The following is a 17,206-nucleotide window of genomic DNA, read 5'->3' on the forward strand; positions in this document are numbered from 1 at the left end:
ATCCAGAAAAACTGGATAGAAGTAGATGTTAATGAGAAATGGGCCAGTCAGTTTTGAATATCAGCGAGAACCAAGTGTGACCCAACGTGAAGTGATTCCAAGGCTAGCAGAGGTCTAAGGGAGTCAGTATAAATAGTGCAGTCAGAGTACTGCTCAGCTGCAATATGATCCAGAGCAAGAGATATGGCATACATTTCAGCAATGAACACAGAAGCTGTAGAGGGAATTCTGCACACAACCACTGAACTGCAACAAACCATGGCAGAGCCCACAGCGTCACCTGAATTTGAGCCATTCATATAAATTGGAATAGAAAGGTTGTTCAAAAGATGTTCAGTAAATAAAAGACGGTACTTCCAATTGGGAGTATCTGCCTTTTTCAGATGACTTAAAGAAAGGTCACATGTGGGGGCTGTAATAAGTCATGGGGGGGTGGGGGGTGGACTGACCAGTGGATTCTGCAATATTTTCTAAAGACAGACCCAATTCATCCAGGTGCACCTGGATGCAAAGGCCAAAAGGAGCAATGGCAGAACATCTGTTTTGAAAAAGTAAGGCCCACTGAGGAAGAAAAACACATCCCCAAGTGGGATGCTTTGGTAAGGAACAAAGTTTCAAAGAATACAGTAAAGACAGTTGCAAGCAGCAAAGGTGCAGAGAAGGTTCGCGAGATTCCACATATAAGCTCTGAACTAGGGAAGTGCAGAAAGCCCCAGTGCAGAGTCGAAGTCCTTGATGATGAATGGAGTCCAGCATCTTTAAGGCTGAGGGTCTGGCAGAGCCATAGACCATTGATCCATAGTCGAGTTTTGAACGAATAAGAGCATGATATATCTTTAACATAGAACATTGATCCGCTCCCCAACTGGCAGTAGAGAGGACACGGAGGACGTTCAGTGCTCTTGTGCATTTGACCCGTAGCTGCATTAAGTGTGGTATAAAGGTCAGCTTACAGTCAAAGATAAGCCCCAAGAACTTGGTCTCAGGGTGGACACCCCATTGGCAGCAAAAGTGCATGCAAACTGTTTTAGAGAGAGAAAAATTAAAGCCGTTCGCTGTAGTCCACTGCAGTACACGATTGAGGGCACTTTGTAGTTGCCGCTCAATATATCTCATGTTCAACGACTGACACAAGATGTGCAAGTCATCAACACAGAGCCCGTTTGCAACAGTGAGAGGGAGTTGTTCAGTGATGGCATTTATCTTTATACTGAAAAGTGTGACACTCAAAACACAGCCCTGAGGGACCATGTTCCTGTACAAAAGAATGGGAAAGTGTCGAACCCACACGAACTTGGAATCTCCTGTCCATTAAAAATTTTTTAATAAATATGGGTAAATGGTCATGTAACCCATATATATGGAGGTCTAGCAAAATGCCATACCTCCATGTTGTATCATAAGCCTTCTCAATGTCAAAGAACATTGAAACAAGATGTTGCCATTTGAGAAAGGCTTCTTTGATTGATGTTTCAAATCGAATTAGGTGGTCCGTGGTGGAATGCTGTCGTCGGAACCCACACTGGGTGAGCGAGAGGAGGTTGTTTGATTCGAGGAACCAAACAAGAAGAGCATTAACCATCCGCTCTGAGGTGTTACATAGGCAGCTCGTCATAGCAATTGGATGGTAGTGTGAAGAAATCTTGGGATCTTTCCCAGATTTAGAGAAAGGTAAGATAATAACCTGGCACAAGGCATCAAGAAAATCATTCTCCTGCCAGATCTGGTTAAAAACAATTAGAAGAAGAGAAGCAGGAGAGAGATAGCGCAGCATGTCATAGTGTACATCATCAGGTCCAACAGATGTACTGCCACACCAATGAAGGGCCATTTTCAGTTCGACCAGTGTGAAGGGACAATTATAGTAAAAAAGACAGTCAGTTCGAAAGGAAAGAGGTGAATGCTCTGCCCGAGTCTTGATGGACAAGAAGGTGGAGGAACAAGCAGAAGTGCTAGATACCCAGCAAAAACTTTCACTTAGAGTATCAGCAATGCACCGGACATCAGAGTAATATGGAGAGAGGGACAGAGTTGTAGTGCCCACTGACCTTTCAAATCCTGTCCCATATGACCTTGGAACTGGTGGTAAGATATGCTAGTTGTGAACTTAATCCAAGATTCCTTCTGGCTTTGACATCTTACCCACCTAGCATGTGCACAGGCCCGTTGGAAAGCGATGCGGTTCGAAAGTGTGGGATATCTACGGAAAGTATCTCACGCCCGTTTTTGAGTCTTCCATGCCAAGTGGCAAGCAGGATTCCACCACGGACAAGGATATCATGAAAACGTGTTGAGGTTTTAGGAATACACTGAGCAGCTGCTTGTATAATACAGTCAGTTATCTCTGCCACACAGTCGTCTATTGATGGCTGATTCACGATGGCAGGATCAAGTTCTGCGAGAGCAGTGAAAGTGGACCAGTCTGCCTGATCCAGCTTCCACTGGGGCATACGGGTAGGGTGGCAACAACCACGGCCAGCCTCTCTCAAAAGTATAGGAAAATGATCACTGCCTAGTGGATTATTGTCAACCCACAATGAAAAATGGGAAAATAATGAAAGGGAGCAAACCGAGAGATCAATAGCGGTAAAGGACTGACTAGGTGCATGAAAATAAGTGGAAGAACCAGTATTGAAAAGAGAAAGGTTGTGATCAGAGAGCATACGCTCTACAGAGCAACCCCTCCTATCAATAACAGAACTTCCCCAGAGGGGATGATGTCCATTAAAGTCCCCAGGATTAGAAATGGAAACAGCAACTGTTCAATGAAAACATCAAGGTCTGATTGATCATGTCTCTCCAGGGGACAGGTAGAGAGAGAACAAATAATGATGGTATGACCCAATGAAACACGGATGGCTACGGCGTCCAAAGGTGTGTTGAGTGACAAAGACAAGGTGGGTACATGCTGATCAACAAATAGTGTCACCCCTCCATGTACTCGTCCATCACACAGCCTGTCATTTCTGTACAGAGAAAACTGCTGAATGGTGACTGTATCAGCAGGTTTTAGAAATGTTTCTTGTAAGGAAAGACATACAGGATGGTAGGAAGCAATAGTGTTTTGATATCATCCAGATTAGAGCGTAAACCTTGACAGCTCCATTGTATCAAGGTGGCCATTTTTAATGACGGGTAGGTAAAGTGGCTGGAGAACCATTCTGTTTATGATCACATCTTTTTCCTTACTGTCCTTATTCAAAGGAGTTCTATCAACATCCATGGATCCTGCCCTGGGTCGATTGGGCAGGTCTTTGTTGTTGGAAGGGGATTCCAGTGACTGAGGACACGAACAAACAATTGATTTGCATCGTGGGGTTGGAGAAAAAGATGTATCAGAAAAAATGCCTGTATTTGAAACCAAAGGATGTGGATCTTGAAATTTGGACTGTATGAGAGGAACAAAAATGGGTGTAGAAGTCGATTCATCAACCTTTTTAACCATGGAGGTCAAAAGGCTTTTCATTTGTTTTGAAAACTATTCTCGTGGAGGTACAGAGAGACCTGTCTGCACTCCCACTGTAGTTGTGGAACAAAGTGCAGCAGCATATATCGAGACAGAGTGGAGGACAGCAATTTCTGGGCCTCAGGATAACAAATGTTATGGGTCGTTTTCAAATGCTGCACCTCTTTTTCCTCCAACCATTTTGGGCAAGAACGAAAGTAAGAAGAGTGGAAACCATTGCAGTTGACACAATGTGGGTCCGTGCGACACTCATAGGCATCGTGGTCCTTGCCACCACAACAAGCACATGTCAGGGAACCACAACAAGATGTCTTTGAGTGGCCGAACCTCTGACATTGGAAACATTGAAGAGGGTTTGGAATGTACAGCCATACCCTGCAAATTAAATAACCTGCCTTGATGGTGGCAGGTGCACGTGGTGATGTAAATGTCAAAACGAGGATATTTTTCGGCAGTGTAACTCTGTCTTTGCGAGTGGAGATGCGCCTCACTGCAAAAACTCCTTGAGTGGAGAGACCAGCAAAAATCTATGACTCGGGGACGTTCTTCAAATCCCTCTCAACAATAACTCCTCGTGATGAATTCAAGGTTTCATGAGGGGTAACCTCAATAGGTACATCTCCAATTGCCTTTGAATTCAAGAGGAGTTCACTGTGTTGGGATGTGGATGTTTCAACCAATATGTCTCCAGATCAAAGCTTTTTTACTGACTTTGGAGAGCCAGCAAGTCCCTCTAGTCCCTTCTGAATAAAAAAGGGGGACATTTGCCCTAAAGGTTTTTCTGAAAGAGAATGTAATACAAGAAAATGGGGTACAGGTGTTACAGATGTTGAAGATTGCTGCTCAGAGTTTAAGATGTGGTCATTTACCTATTGACTGTTTTTTCACTATTTTATTTAAATTTTTTGTTGAAGGATCCATAGGAAAAAAAGGAAAATTTTGGTACCCACTGACCCCACCCACCATGGAGCCCTACGAGGGGACACACTACAATGTCATGCAAGGACATTGCAGCAACGATAGGGTTTCGTGAGCACTATACTTAAACACCAGCATCAGGCACAATGTCCACAACACCCATTGAAACTTCCACCGCTGGTACTTGGTTGACTCTAGCCTAAGTGGACCAGCCGACTGACCCAAGGGGAGCCACCCAAAGGCCGCCTGTCTACAGGAACTCAAGGCCAAAGTGGTGTGTTAGGGTTGGACCCCTCAACCACCAGGATCCTCTCCTCCCCTTCACGGGTCGCCATGCATGGCAAACACGTGGGTGGATGTTTAGATCCCAGAGGAGGTGAACTAAAAGAACAGAACCTTCCCTGGGAGGTCTTCTCACCACGTACAGGAATCCACACCGAGGGGAAACAGAAAGATGGGCATACAGAAAGAGAGTGGACCAATCCAGACAACTCAAAGGATATACCACAAGAGACAGTTAATCTGGAAATGATGACCAAAGACTTTGAATTTTAGCATAGAGGAAAGTTACAAATACATCATTAAGTGTCCCAAAATGGCAACAAATTCACAGAAACAAGAAGTTGGGTCCATTCTGTTGGAAGAATATGTTCCAACTGACCTGACACTAAATTCAAAACTCCTGTTACATAAGCTAGCAATCATCTTGTTGTAGCGAGCCCAAAGGAGCAAATCAGACAACAACAATGGAATTGTCAGAAAAAGATTTTAAAAAAAATGATGTCTAAACAGTTGTAACCCAAGATGATATCAGGTCCATTGATTTGTCCAATATCTCAAGAACATTGATAGTGAAGAAATACAGCAGGAATACAAACACCAATAAATGGTGAGAATACATGGAACCATCCCCACCCAGCTAATAAAACATCCATAAAAAGGTGCAAGTCTGTGTGGAGTGGAAGAAACTAGATGGTTAATGTCATGTACAATACTCAAGTCACTAATACTTCAAGAGGCAAAGAGATAATGACAAAAACACTGGATCACAAGAAATATTTCACCGATCTACCAAAATTAACTAAAGATGACATAAAAGACATTCAGAGAAAGAAAGGGCACAAGAGACACAAAAGCCCTCAAGACAGATTGAACCTCATGCAAAGGAAGAACACCAGAAGTTATGTATCTCAAAAAAGGAGAAGGTTTAGTACATCCAGCAATCAATTTGATAAGGACTTCCAAATGGACCAAATACTGAATAGGAGTCAATAATGACTTAAGATGCTAGGCAGCCAATCCAAAGTAGCAGACACCAAGAATGAAGGATATTGTAGCAGATACCTTCAAAGTCAGGGTTAGGAGATGCCAGATGTCCAAATAGTGGAAAAATGCTGATATAATGAGTGCATTCTTTATGTGAAAGTCTTCAGGACTTAGTTGAAAACAAACAGGTATATGATTTGAAAGACAAAGAAAGCTCATGAAAGAAAAACTAAAATTTAAGGATTTTCTACAAAATATGTCCACAGGTGGACAAAGCGTAATAGCTAAGCTCTTAAAGAACCAATGCCAATGAGTGGTTCCAGAAAAAAAATGATCACTGACCCTCATGATGGTTCACCCCTCAGAAGAGAGGAACACTATAAAAAGATCACAGAATGAGGAACTCTGAAAAAAACTTCTGTATGAAGAAAAGGATCCAAAAAATTTTGACTACATCCATACACACAATGATTACTAACAGTATTTAATAATGATACATAAAAGATAAAAGGAAAAAGACATAACTTTCACCTATGATTATATTAAATTTAAATTCCACTTTCATACACAAATGTCAACTTCTGAGGTGCTTAAAGGACTAATAAACAAACTAGGATAACACCAAGTCATTAGACACAGAAAATGGCAGATATAAAAGTTAAAATTTACTCAAAAAATTGACATTTCCCCTTTTCTAATGGTTATGAATCTATACAAATGACAGTAATATCTAAATAGTTTTACAATTACAATATAATGAAGCATATGAAAATTTAAATTTACAGATATGCATCTGTAACATTTAAACTCTAACCTAATCAGTATATTGCTGAATTTATTTGCAAGCTTGTAAGAGATTATTTAAATGTAGCAGTATTAAAAAGAAAAATCCCTCTTACATTTTGTAGAAGACTACATGTTATTTCTACTGGAACAATGGTCCCATTTCTAATGTGGTTTTCAATCAGCTCTCCATACTCAGAACCTGGAGTGTTTCTTTCTTCACGTAGTAGATCACCAGCAGATAAATGAACAAAACCAAATTCCTACAGAAAGAAAAGTTGTTAATAAGCATAATAGCATGTGGAATGCCAAATTACAAAACTACAAAGTTCCTTAACTACCAACTATGTTTAAAACAAAGCACCATGAAAATGTGCATCTGAAGCTTTGCATACACTGCAACTCATTACATGTTCCCATGTGTTCTTATAGCATGTGACCTATTAATCAGGCAACAAAATACATATACGGAGTAATGTAAAAGCAAAGCAAATACCTATTCAAATATAAGTATGTATAAAGAAACACACTAGAGAAATGCTGCAACTGCAAGATACAACCATAACCTACAGAAGATAAGAGTATGTGAAACAGAACTAGATACAGATATGCAATAATGTAATGTAGTAGTGCCAACATACAATCACCTACAAAAGGTAGGAATATGTCAATTACATCCAGAATCAATTAAGATGGAAATGTGAATTTCATTTTAATGACTGCCTTTCCTAGCTTACTTAAATATACCAAATTTGTGAAATTTTCAAAAATTCCAAAACAAAAATATCACTACAATTCAAGTTGAAGTCATCAACGTTCCTTAAAATACAAGAATATTTTCAAAACTTAATAGGTTTTGGAAATTACCTTTAGTGTACTTAGACCCTAAATTTAATAAATAAAAACTGACCGTAAGTTTACTAAATACTTACATTAACAATCTTCTCACACTGTGTACCTTTACCAGCTCCTGGTGCTCCTAGAACAAACACAACAGTAGGCTTTTCCTCTCCCATCACTGGCCTGTGAAATATTAAAAAAAAAAAAACGGATAAAGAAAACAATATATCCTACATGACAAACACTTATGCTAAAATCACTGTTACACATTGTAACCCCAAAGTATTTGTTAATCAGTTTTAAGCTTTCATCACATTAACACAGTAATCCAAGCTTTTGTTTTAAAATAGCTGAAAAACATTTTTCATATGTAGCTTCAAACATTAGCAATAGTACATGGACAAATACAAATTCTACAACATATGTTAATGGTCTGTTCCATATAAACTGCAAAAGGCATTTTTACTGCTTTCTATTATATTAAAAATTGTGTATGCTTTAAAAAAAACTTCCATCTTTTACTAAGTTTGAAAAACTAAACTTTTCTACATGGAAAATATAGCATGTTAAAAGTACCTTTCACAGTTTCTTGCCTCATTTTGAATTGAGCATTCAATAATAAACAAGTGCAACTCAGAACCAAATATATTAGTATTCTCTGTTGTGCCAATGTAATTTCAAAAGCTAATTATAAAGGTTTAATTTCTAGCAGAGGATCACTGAATCTCAGAACACAGCTAACTTATTAATTCACTTGTATGAACTTCCTTAGCTATGCTGGTCACAAACATTCCAATACTACTAACAACAACTAAATCTCTTACGAAAAATGCTACATTTGCTCAAATTGGTGACAAACTATTTGTCTAACCATTTGCTGGTCTGTAGGTCTATAAATAAATTGGTTCTCCCAATTTACTCTTATGCCATGTTCAGCTGCACAAAATGTTTCTCCAATACTCCAGCCAGGTTCTTTACTGTTCTTTGAAACTTAGAAGGTAGGTAGCAAGCTCTCATCAATCTAACAGAAAGATGACACGTACTTGGTAGCTAAAATTTGTCAGGCAGCCTATTATGAAATATAATACTCTACAGAATGATGTTTGATGCCAAATCTCGTATATCTTAGTTCAAGGGAAAGTGGTGGTAGTTTTCATTATTTTTATTCATCTGTAAATTCTTATGCAAGTCTATTTCAAAATCTAAAACTGCTTTCAGAAGAAATTAGCTGAATAATTCATGTTTTATTATGAAGTACAGAAAAGTTCTTTCTTAGCCAAGTAGAGATAAATATCAGTTGTTTTAAGAATGTTTCTAAAAAATAACTTGATACTTTGTTTAAATGTAAGTGGATAATTTAGCTTACTACTATTATGTAAGAGTTTCCTTACATAACATGAACATCTTTCATGTTCAGATGATACTTGAGATTTCACACAAAGTTTTGTTCTCTGCATTCAATTTTTCATGATACAACTACAAGATTATGAATAGCTTAATTTAGGAAGCTGTCCAGTATTCCTATCAAATAATCAGAAAACAAAATTATCAATAGTCTCCTTACGTGGGTAGTTAGTGGAAGACATTCTAATTCTGGTTATATTAACTGAATGTACATGAGATTGGTCTACATGTTTGAAAAGGAATGTTAGTTATAATTCTGAATATACTACATGCATCTACATAAAAATGTGTCAAGCGTTTACTAATACATACAAACTTATTGTACATACTTGTACTCAGTATGCATCCATGAAAAGCCAATGAAAGTCAGACTCAGACTCTTGTAAATTGCAAGACGATATTCATACTGTTTGTATACTACAAAATCTACAACCACCAAATATCCATTTATAGTTTTTTCCAGTACATCTGTATATTGTATCTGGTACTTATCACAAATTGTCATTAGATCAACAATATGGTGAAATGTACAAGTGATAACCCCGACATCAAATACATAATACTATTTTGAACAGTACTTTGTGCAAGATTGTGAAATTCTCACTTTGACCACAACCTACAAACACGGAATTAAAATACAGATAACGACTCACGTGATCATCCAAGGCTGTCTTTGCACATCTAATACCACTCCCCCCACTAATATTATGATCATATCAACATTACATTATTATGGTAATTTTCTAATATTACCTAATGTTGAAATTATACAGCTTTTGAATATATAGAAATGTTTTTGATGATTACTTGAACTTTTCTAATTGAACATTAAATTCTGAAATAGTATTGGTTGTCATTCTGAAAGCAGATACATATAACAAAGAGAACTTCTACTTCTTGGCACCAGTCACACAACTCCTAAACTAGAAAAAACAAGTTAAAAGCAATAAGCCCTCAACCTTTCCAAACAAACTTTCATTTATATGCAACTGAAACAGATATTAATTCTCACAAAAACTAATTAAAACCTTACACTTTATCATGGAAGAAACTTTATAGCTTCATAGACAAGACCAGATAATCATAGATAACCAATGTGCTTATTAAAATTTACTCAGTCACATTTGCAACATTTCTCTGAAGGTTAGAGCCAACTGTTACATTTACAAAATATACGATACTCCCAGTATTATCTTGAAAGTTTCAGAAGGGAAACTGTAAAAAAAGATGAGAACATAACTTAAAATGAGTACACTGTTGATAGACTTCTCTAATGTGATTACAAATACACATACTTTTTTTTTTAATGTCACAGCAGCAAATTACATGTAACAATGGTATTAGTCAATGTACATACACTATAATATGATGATAGTTTTAATACTGTCGTTTCCACTGATGGCTTTGAGAACCTTTTATTCTGAAATTCAATGAGTGGTGATGCAAGTTGGACACATAGGCTCCCATATGAGGATATTGCCAAGCAATTTTGATCTGCATTATATTAGTTTCATTCATTACACAAAACACTTTGATGAGATCCAATCTTACAAAGCAGACAGGATTAACACATGTATCTATATACAATAGGTCACACAGAAATTATAGCTGGATATCCTGTACACTCTTGCTAATACATACACAAAAGACACAGATGTATAAGCATTTTTGACATGTATGTAGTTGAGGATACACATGTAGAATCAGACAATCATCAATGCTCATAAATTTATCAGTGATCACTTCCTAATTAACAAAACCTTTCAAAACAATATGTTGTACAGCTTTTTTTTCCTTTTCTTTTCAATCCAGTATTCTAAAACCATAGCTACAATGTGCATTGTACAGAAAAAACTAATTGAAATCTTATTTAAAAATCAAAAACTGGTAACATTTGATGTCCAATGTGCTGTGAAAAGATGGTTTAAATTTTCAATATGCAATAAGTGTGAATTTCCTTAAATGTTAATTTGTGTGTGTACATACAAGAAATACACATAACTGACATGCATTTTTACTTAAAAACAAGTCCAAGCCAATGTTTCAATATAAAAGAACACACATAATTGACATGCATTTTACTTAAAAAACAAGTACAAGCCAGTGTTTCAATACAATATTAACCTTCCATTCCCAAGCACTTGACTAACTACATTCAGAAATTAAACACAATTTGAATATCATTTTACTTATCAAAAATATATTATTTTGAAAGAAATAAGGGTAATGCAGAGAAATTTGAAAAACCTGGGCTTATCTATTGTTCTTTTCAATCAACTTAATTATAATCGTTTCCCAAACTTAATATTTTAAAAGCCATACAAGTATGTAACACATAAGCACATGTTCAAAGCAGTAATTTCTTCTTAATGATATAGCAGCATGATGATGCACAATCCAGTATTATTTATTAATAATCTTGACACATAAGCATACCTTATAATAAAACAGATGAGAAACGAAAACATTTTAGATATTTGATTGGTCATCAGAATTTGTCAAAATAAACAATATGATAAGAAATTATGATTTATTTGAGTATGAAATATAGTGTGGCAGGAAAAGTTTTCAATCTTTATAATTCCTCCAAATGGAGATGAAAGAGTATCTATGTCTTTGGTTATGGGATCATGGTCATATTCTCCAAGATTCTAGTTATCAGAAATAGCTAAATCTTGCTTTTTTACTTGTCCTAGAATGAAGACTTCTTTCTTAACACTTTGATTCTCAATAAATGTGCTTAAACATGCTGAAGAAAAAAAGTGCTTAAACAAATATAAGCTAGTGATGAAATTGTTGAGTGCTGTGGTCTACATGAAACAGGAGTGTGGAATTTTTTTTTTTTAATATGAAGAATTACTTGTTCATGGGACAAAATATTACAAAACTATAAAATTTACTTGTTCCTTCCCCATTTTCCAAAACTTCCATGAAAAAGTAGGTAGCATGTATAATATGGCTTTTATTTAACAAAGAATATAACAAAACTAACAGTTTTGTTGAGAATAGAAAGTACCTTGTTTAACATTTAACCTACTTACATTCAGTCACATGTTTTATGGTTTTTAAGATATAAACTTTAGTCATTTGGAATATAACATGAAGAATAACCACCCCTACACATAAAATAATAAAGACATTACTGTTTATGTTAATGCTACCACAAACCAACAATGTGATTCATATACAAGTACTGTAGACAAAAATAATATAATATTGTTGCATTAATTTAAATATGCTTGTTACACTGTGCATGGATGTGTGGAGAGTGGAATAAAGACCTGTGTAACTTTGGGTATCTATAATTTTGGTTTAAAAGAACACATCTTCAAATGTGTACATGTATCTGCTAGATTTCTGCTCTTCAGAAGTTTCAAACACAGGTGTGACTCCCTAAATATCTGGTGTTTTTACTAACAGCAGCATGAACAAAAATTTTTTTTAAAATCTCATCCAACAGGTAAAGTATAAAATGTATTTTTTTTGTCCTGGGAATGGGCAATATGAATTCCACACCCCTGTGAAAGTTTGCCATTTGTGCTCAACAATCTTCAGCTATATGTGTATGGCTTTGTCATACAAACCTGTTGCCTTTAAGAAGTGACTGGCATGTCCCCATCAACTTTTCTTGTTTTTAGTACACTGGAACAAACAATTACTATAAGTTAACAATTAAGACATCTAAAACAGAACACCTACATATAAACCTTTACTCGGAGATGGTGTACTGAATACCATTTTTCACATTGAAAAGGATGAATTCTGAACCATACAGATTTTTTCTTTACAAAGATCTAGGTTGATTGTATACATTATTTATCATATGAAATCAGTATATCAAAAATGTTTCATATAATGCCACAATGTTAATATGTCTTCTCTCATTGACAAAAGCACATTTATTAATAAATAATTATGCAAATAGTTGAAATTATACTTTTAATGATTTTGATTAAAAACTTAGTGTGGAAAATGTATATATATTTGCATTTCTAAAGGTACAAGAAGCAACTGTTATAATTTTGGAAATAATGGTAAACAAACGTATATTTTAAGTATAAGAGTCATGTACTTATAAACCAATACTTTTCTTAGACATGTACAGACACATGTGGTTAATACAACAGATATTTATGCATATCATATCAGACAGATTAAATATATTCAAGTGGCTAAAACTGATAAATGTTTCAACTAATTGGATCAATTTTTATTTCATGGGATTTCAACTTGATCACTTCACCATTCCCAATATATAAAACAAAAGTCTGCAATACTGAATAATGCTTCAACATTAATGTATGAAACAAATTATCAAAAACCAATGAAATATTGTTAACCTGCTTCCATTTCCCCTTTTCATCCTCAAATTTCCATTATTTCTTTAAAAAAAAAAGCTTAAAAACAATGTTGTAAAGATGGTTATCATGAATCACTAAGAATGAAGCCTGAACTCGTGTCATTAGCCAGCTCTGAGGAAGCAAACTTCAGTAGATGTATTCTGTTACAATGAAGATTATACAGTTCATGCATATCAAATACATAAATTACAGGAAACCATTTCATGGCTGAGCAAGATAAGTTTCAAGAATGCAGTGCCACTTGCTATCAAACCTTTGTAATGTTAAAAAGCAAAAGATAAATAAGGTGTCAGAAGTACAATTAACCTACCAAGATTATGATCACTTGAGTTGGTGATCATAATGGCTGTTTGCTGATCACTAACTCAAGTTAAATATAGTCATTCAAATCCATACTTGTCTAATTTGTACATTTAAAAATATATGTATACTATATACACACACACACACACACACACACACACACAAACAAACCAACTAAACAACTTAGACCTGGAATTTTAAAAGTTTATAATTCTCTTAATACTTTAATTTTTACTATTATTTTGATTACTATTAATTGACAGCTTAAGACCTTACCATTTTTTTAAAACTTTTTTTGAACATTATAAATTTCTTAGCCTTTAAACTTTTCACTGTAACTCAAATTCCTTCAACCATTTGGTAGCCTCTTTATACATGCTTCCCAATATAACTCTTCTTACACTTGGAAACTTGAATCTTTTTCAGCAGAAGAAAAACAAATGTTAATTTTATCAAGGCCTTCCGTACAAGATGTTTTTACCAAATACTATTGATTACTTTAAAAAATGAATCAACTGCATTCTCAAATTGTGTCAGTGAATGGTCAGTCAGAGTTTCAAATAATAAAGCATTCCATTATTATAACCTTGAAGTAGCAAAACAAAAATGTCAAATATTCAATCTACCAGGACTCCATTTTCTAAGAATAACTTCTAGTCATTAATTTGGATAGCTCTGTACTCTTAAATTTATCCAAGTCCCCTTAAGATTATAAAAAAAATTTAATAAGATTACCTCTGTGTATTTATATGACAACAAAAATATATACTACTTATTCAGGCACTGGTCATAATCTATTTGATAAAGATTGGGTAATGGCTTAGTCATCCTGTACTAAATCCTTTCCAGCAAATCAATTTCCCTCTTCAAGGTAAAAGGGACTAAAAACTGTGCATATTGCATTTAATATTAGTTTAACACACACATAGCATCATTACTTTTGACAGATTACTGTAGACAGATTTTAGGATTATATTAGATAAATACTTCATCATATTTTGATCTCTTCTCTAATAACCAAGACAAATTATTTTTTACTATAATATTGATGTTCCTCTCATATCAAAAGCAAGATTTCTTAAATACATATGAACCATATTTTAACAACTATAAAATAATAAATTCATCTAATATATATATTTCTGTTTATAAACTGTCTTTCAATAAAGAGCAAATACAAAGTAGAAATGGGTGTACAGAAATAATGAACAATTATTTAGCGTATGAAAAGACTAAAATAACAGTGATTACAATAAATTAATTTTCATAGCTTATGTGATCAAGCCAAACAGCACGTTTATCACAAATTATTTCCTACATTTGAATATGCAGTTCTATATCAGCTATTACACAATCTATATAACAGTTACTCTCTAAACAGTAAATATTATTATAAATCCTTGAAGGTATAACATGTCATACACAATTTATTTTGTAATTACTTGTGCACCTATTACAAACAAGCTACTACTTCTCGTATTTAACTAACATAATATGGTAAACTGTCAACAGCCGCAAGTGTTAGTTTGCGAGTCGTAAAAAACTAACAATAATATTAATCAGGGCAAGTTACACACAGTAACATTAACAGTGTTAAGAACAGTACATATTTATATAAGTTGCATTACAATAACACTAAGTACATGTATATAACTTATGAGCGTAATTCTTAAATGGTTATTTCAATTTTAAAATAGTTGCCTTATTTTCGTTGAATAAAACATGTTAAATATGATATACATACCTTTAACACAATGTATTAAAATACCAAGATAAGATCGCCCTCGAGAATCTGCACTGCCTACTATACACCGACCACACAAAAATGCTAACGTCTACGTACGACAGAGCATGCTTATTACATACTACACCCCGGCGCATAGGACGTCAGTCATATTTAAGTGCTTTTTTTTCTGTCCTTGATTACTTCATTGAATAAAAATAAAACATGTTTGATAACATAGATTTAAGTTGTCACTAAAATGATTCAGGTTAAATTTTTCTGCGATAAAATTTAAATAAGTGTACTTACAGTTTAATAGTTTATAGTAATTCTACCAAATAGAACTGACAAAAGCTATATTATACAAAGTGAAAATTGCCGGAAGTCGAATGTACAATGTTGTTATACACGTGCCTATGACAACCTTATATTATCGACTATTTAAATATTCACTTATTTCGTTATGATATTTATATGGGCTCAATTGGACAGTGACAGGCGTGATATAAAAGCGAGTTATATCATTTATGCAAATCTCTCACAGCAGACGTCATAAGCAGAGGGAAAAAACTCTTTAACAATTCTCAACGTTTTAAAATTGTCTGTTATGATACGTTCTGTCCGTCAAAATACCTAAGTCATATAAAAGGATACCTTATCATTTTCGTATATATCATAATCTAGGATGTTTTTTTCTAATAAACACATTATTATGTTTCTCCTCGTGGTTTCCTTTTCATTTATATTATGTACATGTATTCACTTAATAATATTATTTTGTTTGTTTTGGAATTTCGCACAAAGCTACTCGAGGGCTATCTGTGCTAGCCGTCCCTAATTTAGCACTGTAAGACTAGAGGGAAGGCAGCTAGTCATCACCACCCACCGCCAACTCTTGGGCTACTCTTTTACCAACGAATAGTGGGATTGACCGTCACATTATACACCCCCACGGCTGGGAGGGTGAGCATGTTTACCGCGACGCGGGCGCGAACCCGCGACCCTCGGATTACGAGTCGCACGCCTTACGCGCTCGGCCATGCCAGGCCAGTAATAATATTACACTTTGCTCATTTATTAAAAGCTGTAAATGAAAATGGAACATATTTTTATCCTATTTCTTGCTCCTTTCGTATTAATGCATCACTTTTTTTGGCCCTGATTTCCGAAGATCTAACTACTTGAAGGGCCTGCATGGTCAGGTGTGTTAAGACGTTCCACTCGTAATCTGAGGGTCGCGGGTTCAAATCCCCGTTGCACCAAACATGCTCACTTTTTCAGCCGTGTGGGAGTTATATGTTACGGTCAATCCCACTATTCATTAGTAAAAGAGTAGCCTAAGAATTGGCGGTGGGTGATGATGACTAGCTGCCTTCCCTCTAGTCTTACACTGGTAAATTAGGGACGGCTAGAAAAATGTCCCTCGTGTAGCTTTGCGCGAAATTTAAAAAATCAAAACAAAACTTAGCTAGTTGAATATTTAAAAAAGATTTTTAAAAAATTAAACAGAATTCATATACATATTCGTAAGGAGTACGGATACAAGCCACTTTAATATTATATAGATACAAGTTTTTTATCGTGGCAGGTGTTAATTTTAAAAGGTAAGATACTTTCTTCAACGAGGATATTCAGGGGTATGTTAAGTATTCCTTTTCTTCCCGATCGTGGAAACTTTTTTGAAACCAGTATTAAAAGTATGGAAATTATAAATGTACATATATATATATATAATACGTATATATTTGGTCTTGGTTTTTAGGCCTAACGATTAAAATAAACACTGGAGGACATTGACACGATTGTAGAGGTTATGACGCCAAGGCAAAGAGAGGTGGCATAATTAAATATCCAGGTTTTGTCTTTAGCAGTGAGAAAGAAGCCACTTTAATTATGAGACAGTTTTGGTTTTGATGTAGCCCTTTATTCATCACTTTACAATCTTAAGTGCTTTATGTATCTGTGTAATAATCCAAAAAATACATTGGGTCGTCTCTACGTTATCTTTTCTTCATGAAATTTACGTTTTGGTGAGTAAAAGAGAGCAAACAAAAACGATCTAAATTTCTTATTTTTCATTTCCAGTGTGACCAAAACCCAAGTATCCAAATTATTTATGTCTAGCTAGTTTCACACTGAGTT

At 35.1% G+C, this 17,206-nt stretch overlaps 1 protein-coding gene across 7 annotated transcripts in view; it reads right to left on the minus strand.

Annotated features, from left to right (window-relative positions):
• Positions 1-15,396, minus strand: part of LOC143241632 (UMP-CMP kinase-like) — a 28,993-nt gene extending 13,597 nt beyond the window's left edge. For 2 of the 7 annotated variants that reach the window (XM_076484853.1, XM_076484834.1), the window contains exons 1-3: positions 15,086-15,396; positions 7,366-7,456; positions 6,550-6,696 (exon numbers count right to left, since the gene is read on the minus strand). In XM_076484853.1, coding sequence (XP_076340968.1) covers positions 6,550-6,696; positions 7,366-7,449 — 231 coding nt within the window. In that variant the 5' untranslated portion in view covers positions 7,450-7,456; positions 15,086-15,396. Of the gene's footprint in view, positions 1-6,549; positions 6,697-7,365; positions 7,457-12,261; positions 12,320-13,617; positions 13,759-15,085 lie in introns of all 7 variants that reach the window. The other 5 variants (XM_076484818.1, XM_076484813.1, XM_076484844.1 and 2 more) reach the window with 5 other exon arrangements.
• Between the last annotated feature and the right edge of the window lie 1,810 nt (positions 15,397-17,206).

This window comes from Tachypleus tridentatus, chromosome 2 (genome assembly GCF_004210375.1).
Source record: "Tachypleus tridentatus isolate NWPU-2018 chromosome 2, ASM421037v1, whole genome shotgun sequence".
In the NCBI taxonomy this organism is placed as follows: domain Eukaryota; kingdom Metazoa; phylum Arthropoda; class Merostomata; order Xiphosura; family Limulidae; genus Tachypleus; species Tachypleus tridentatus.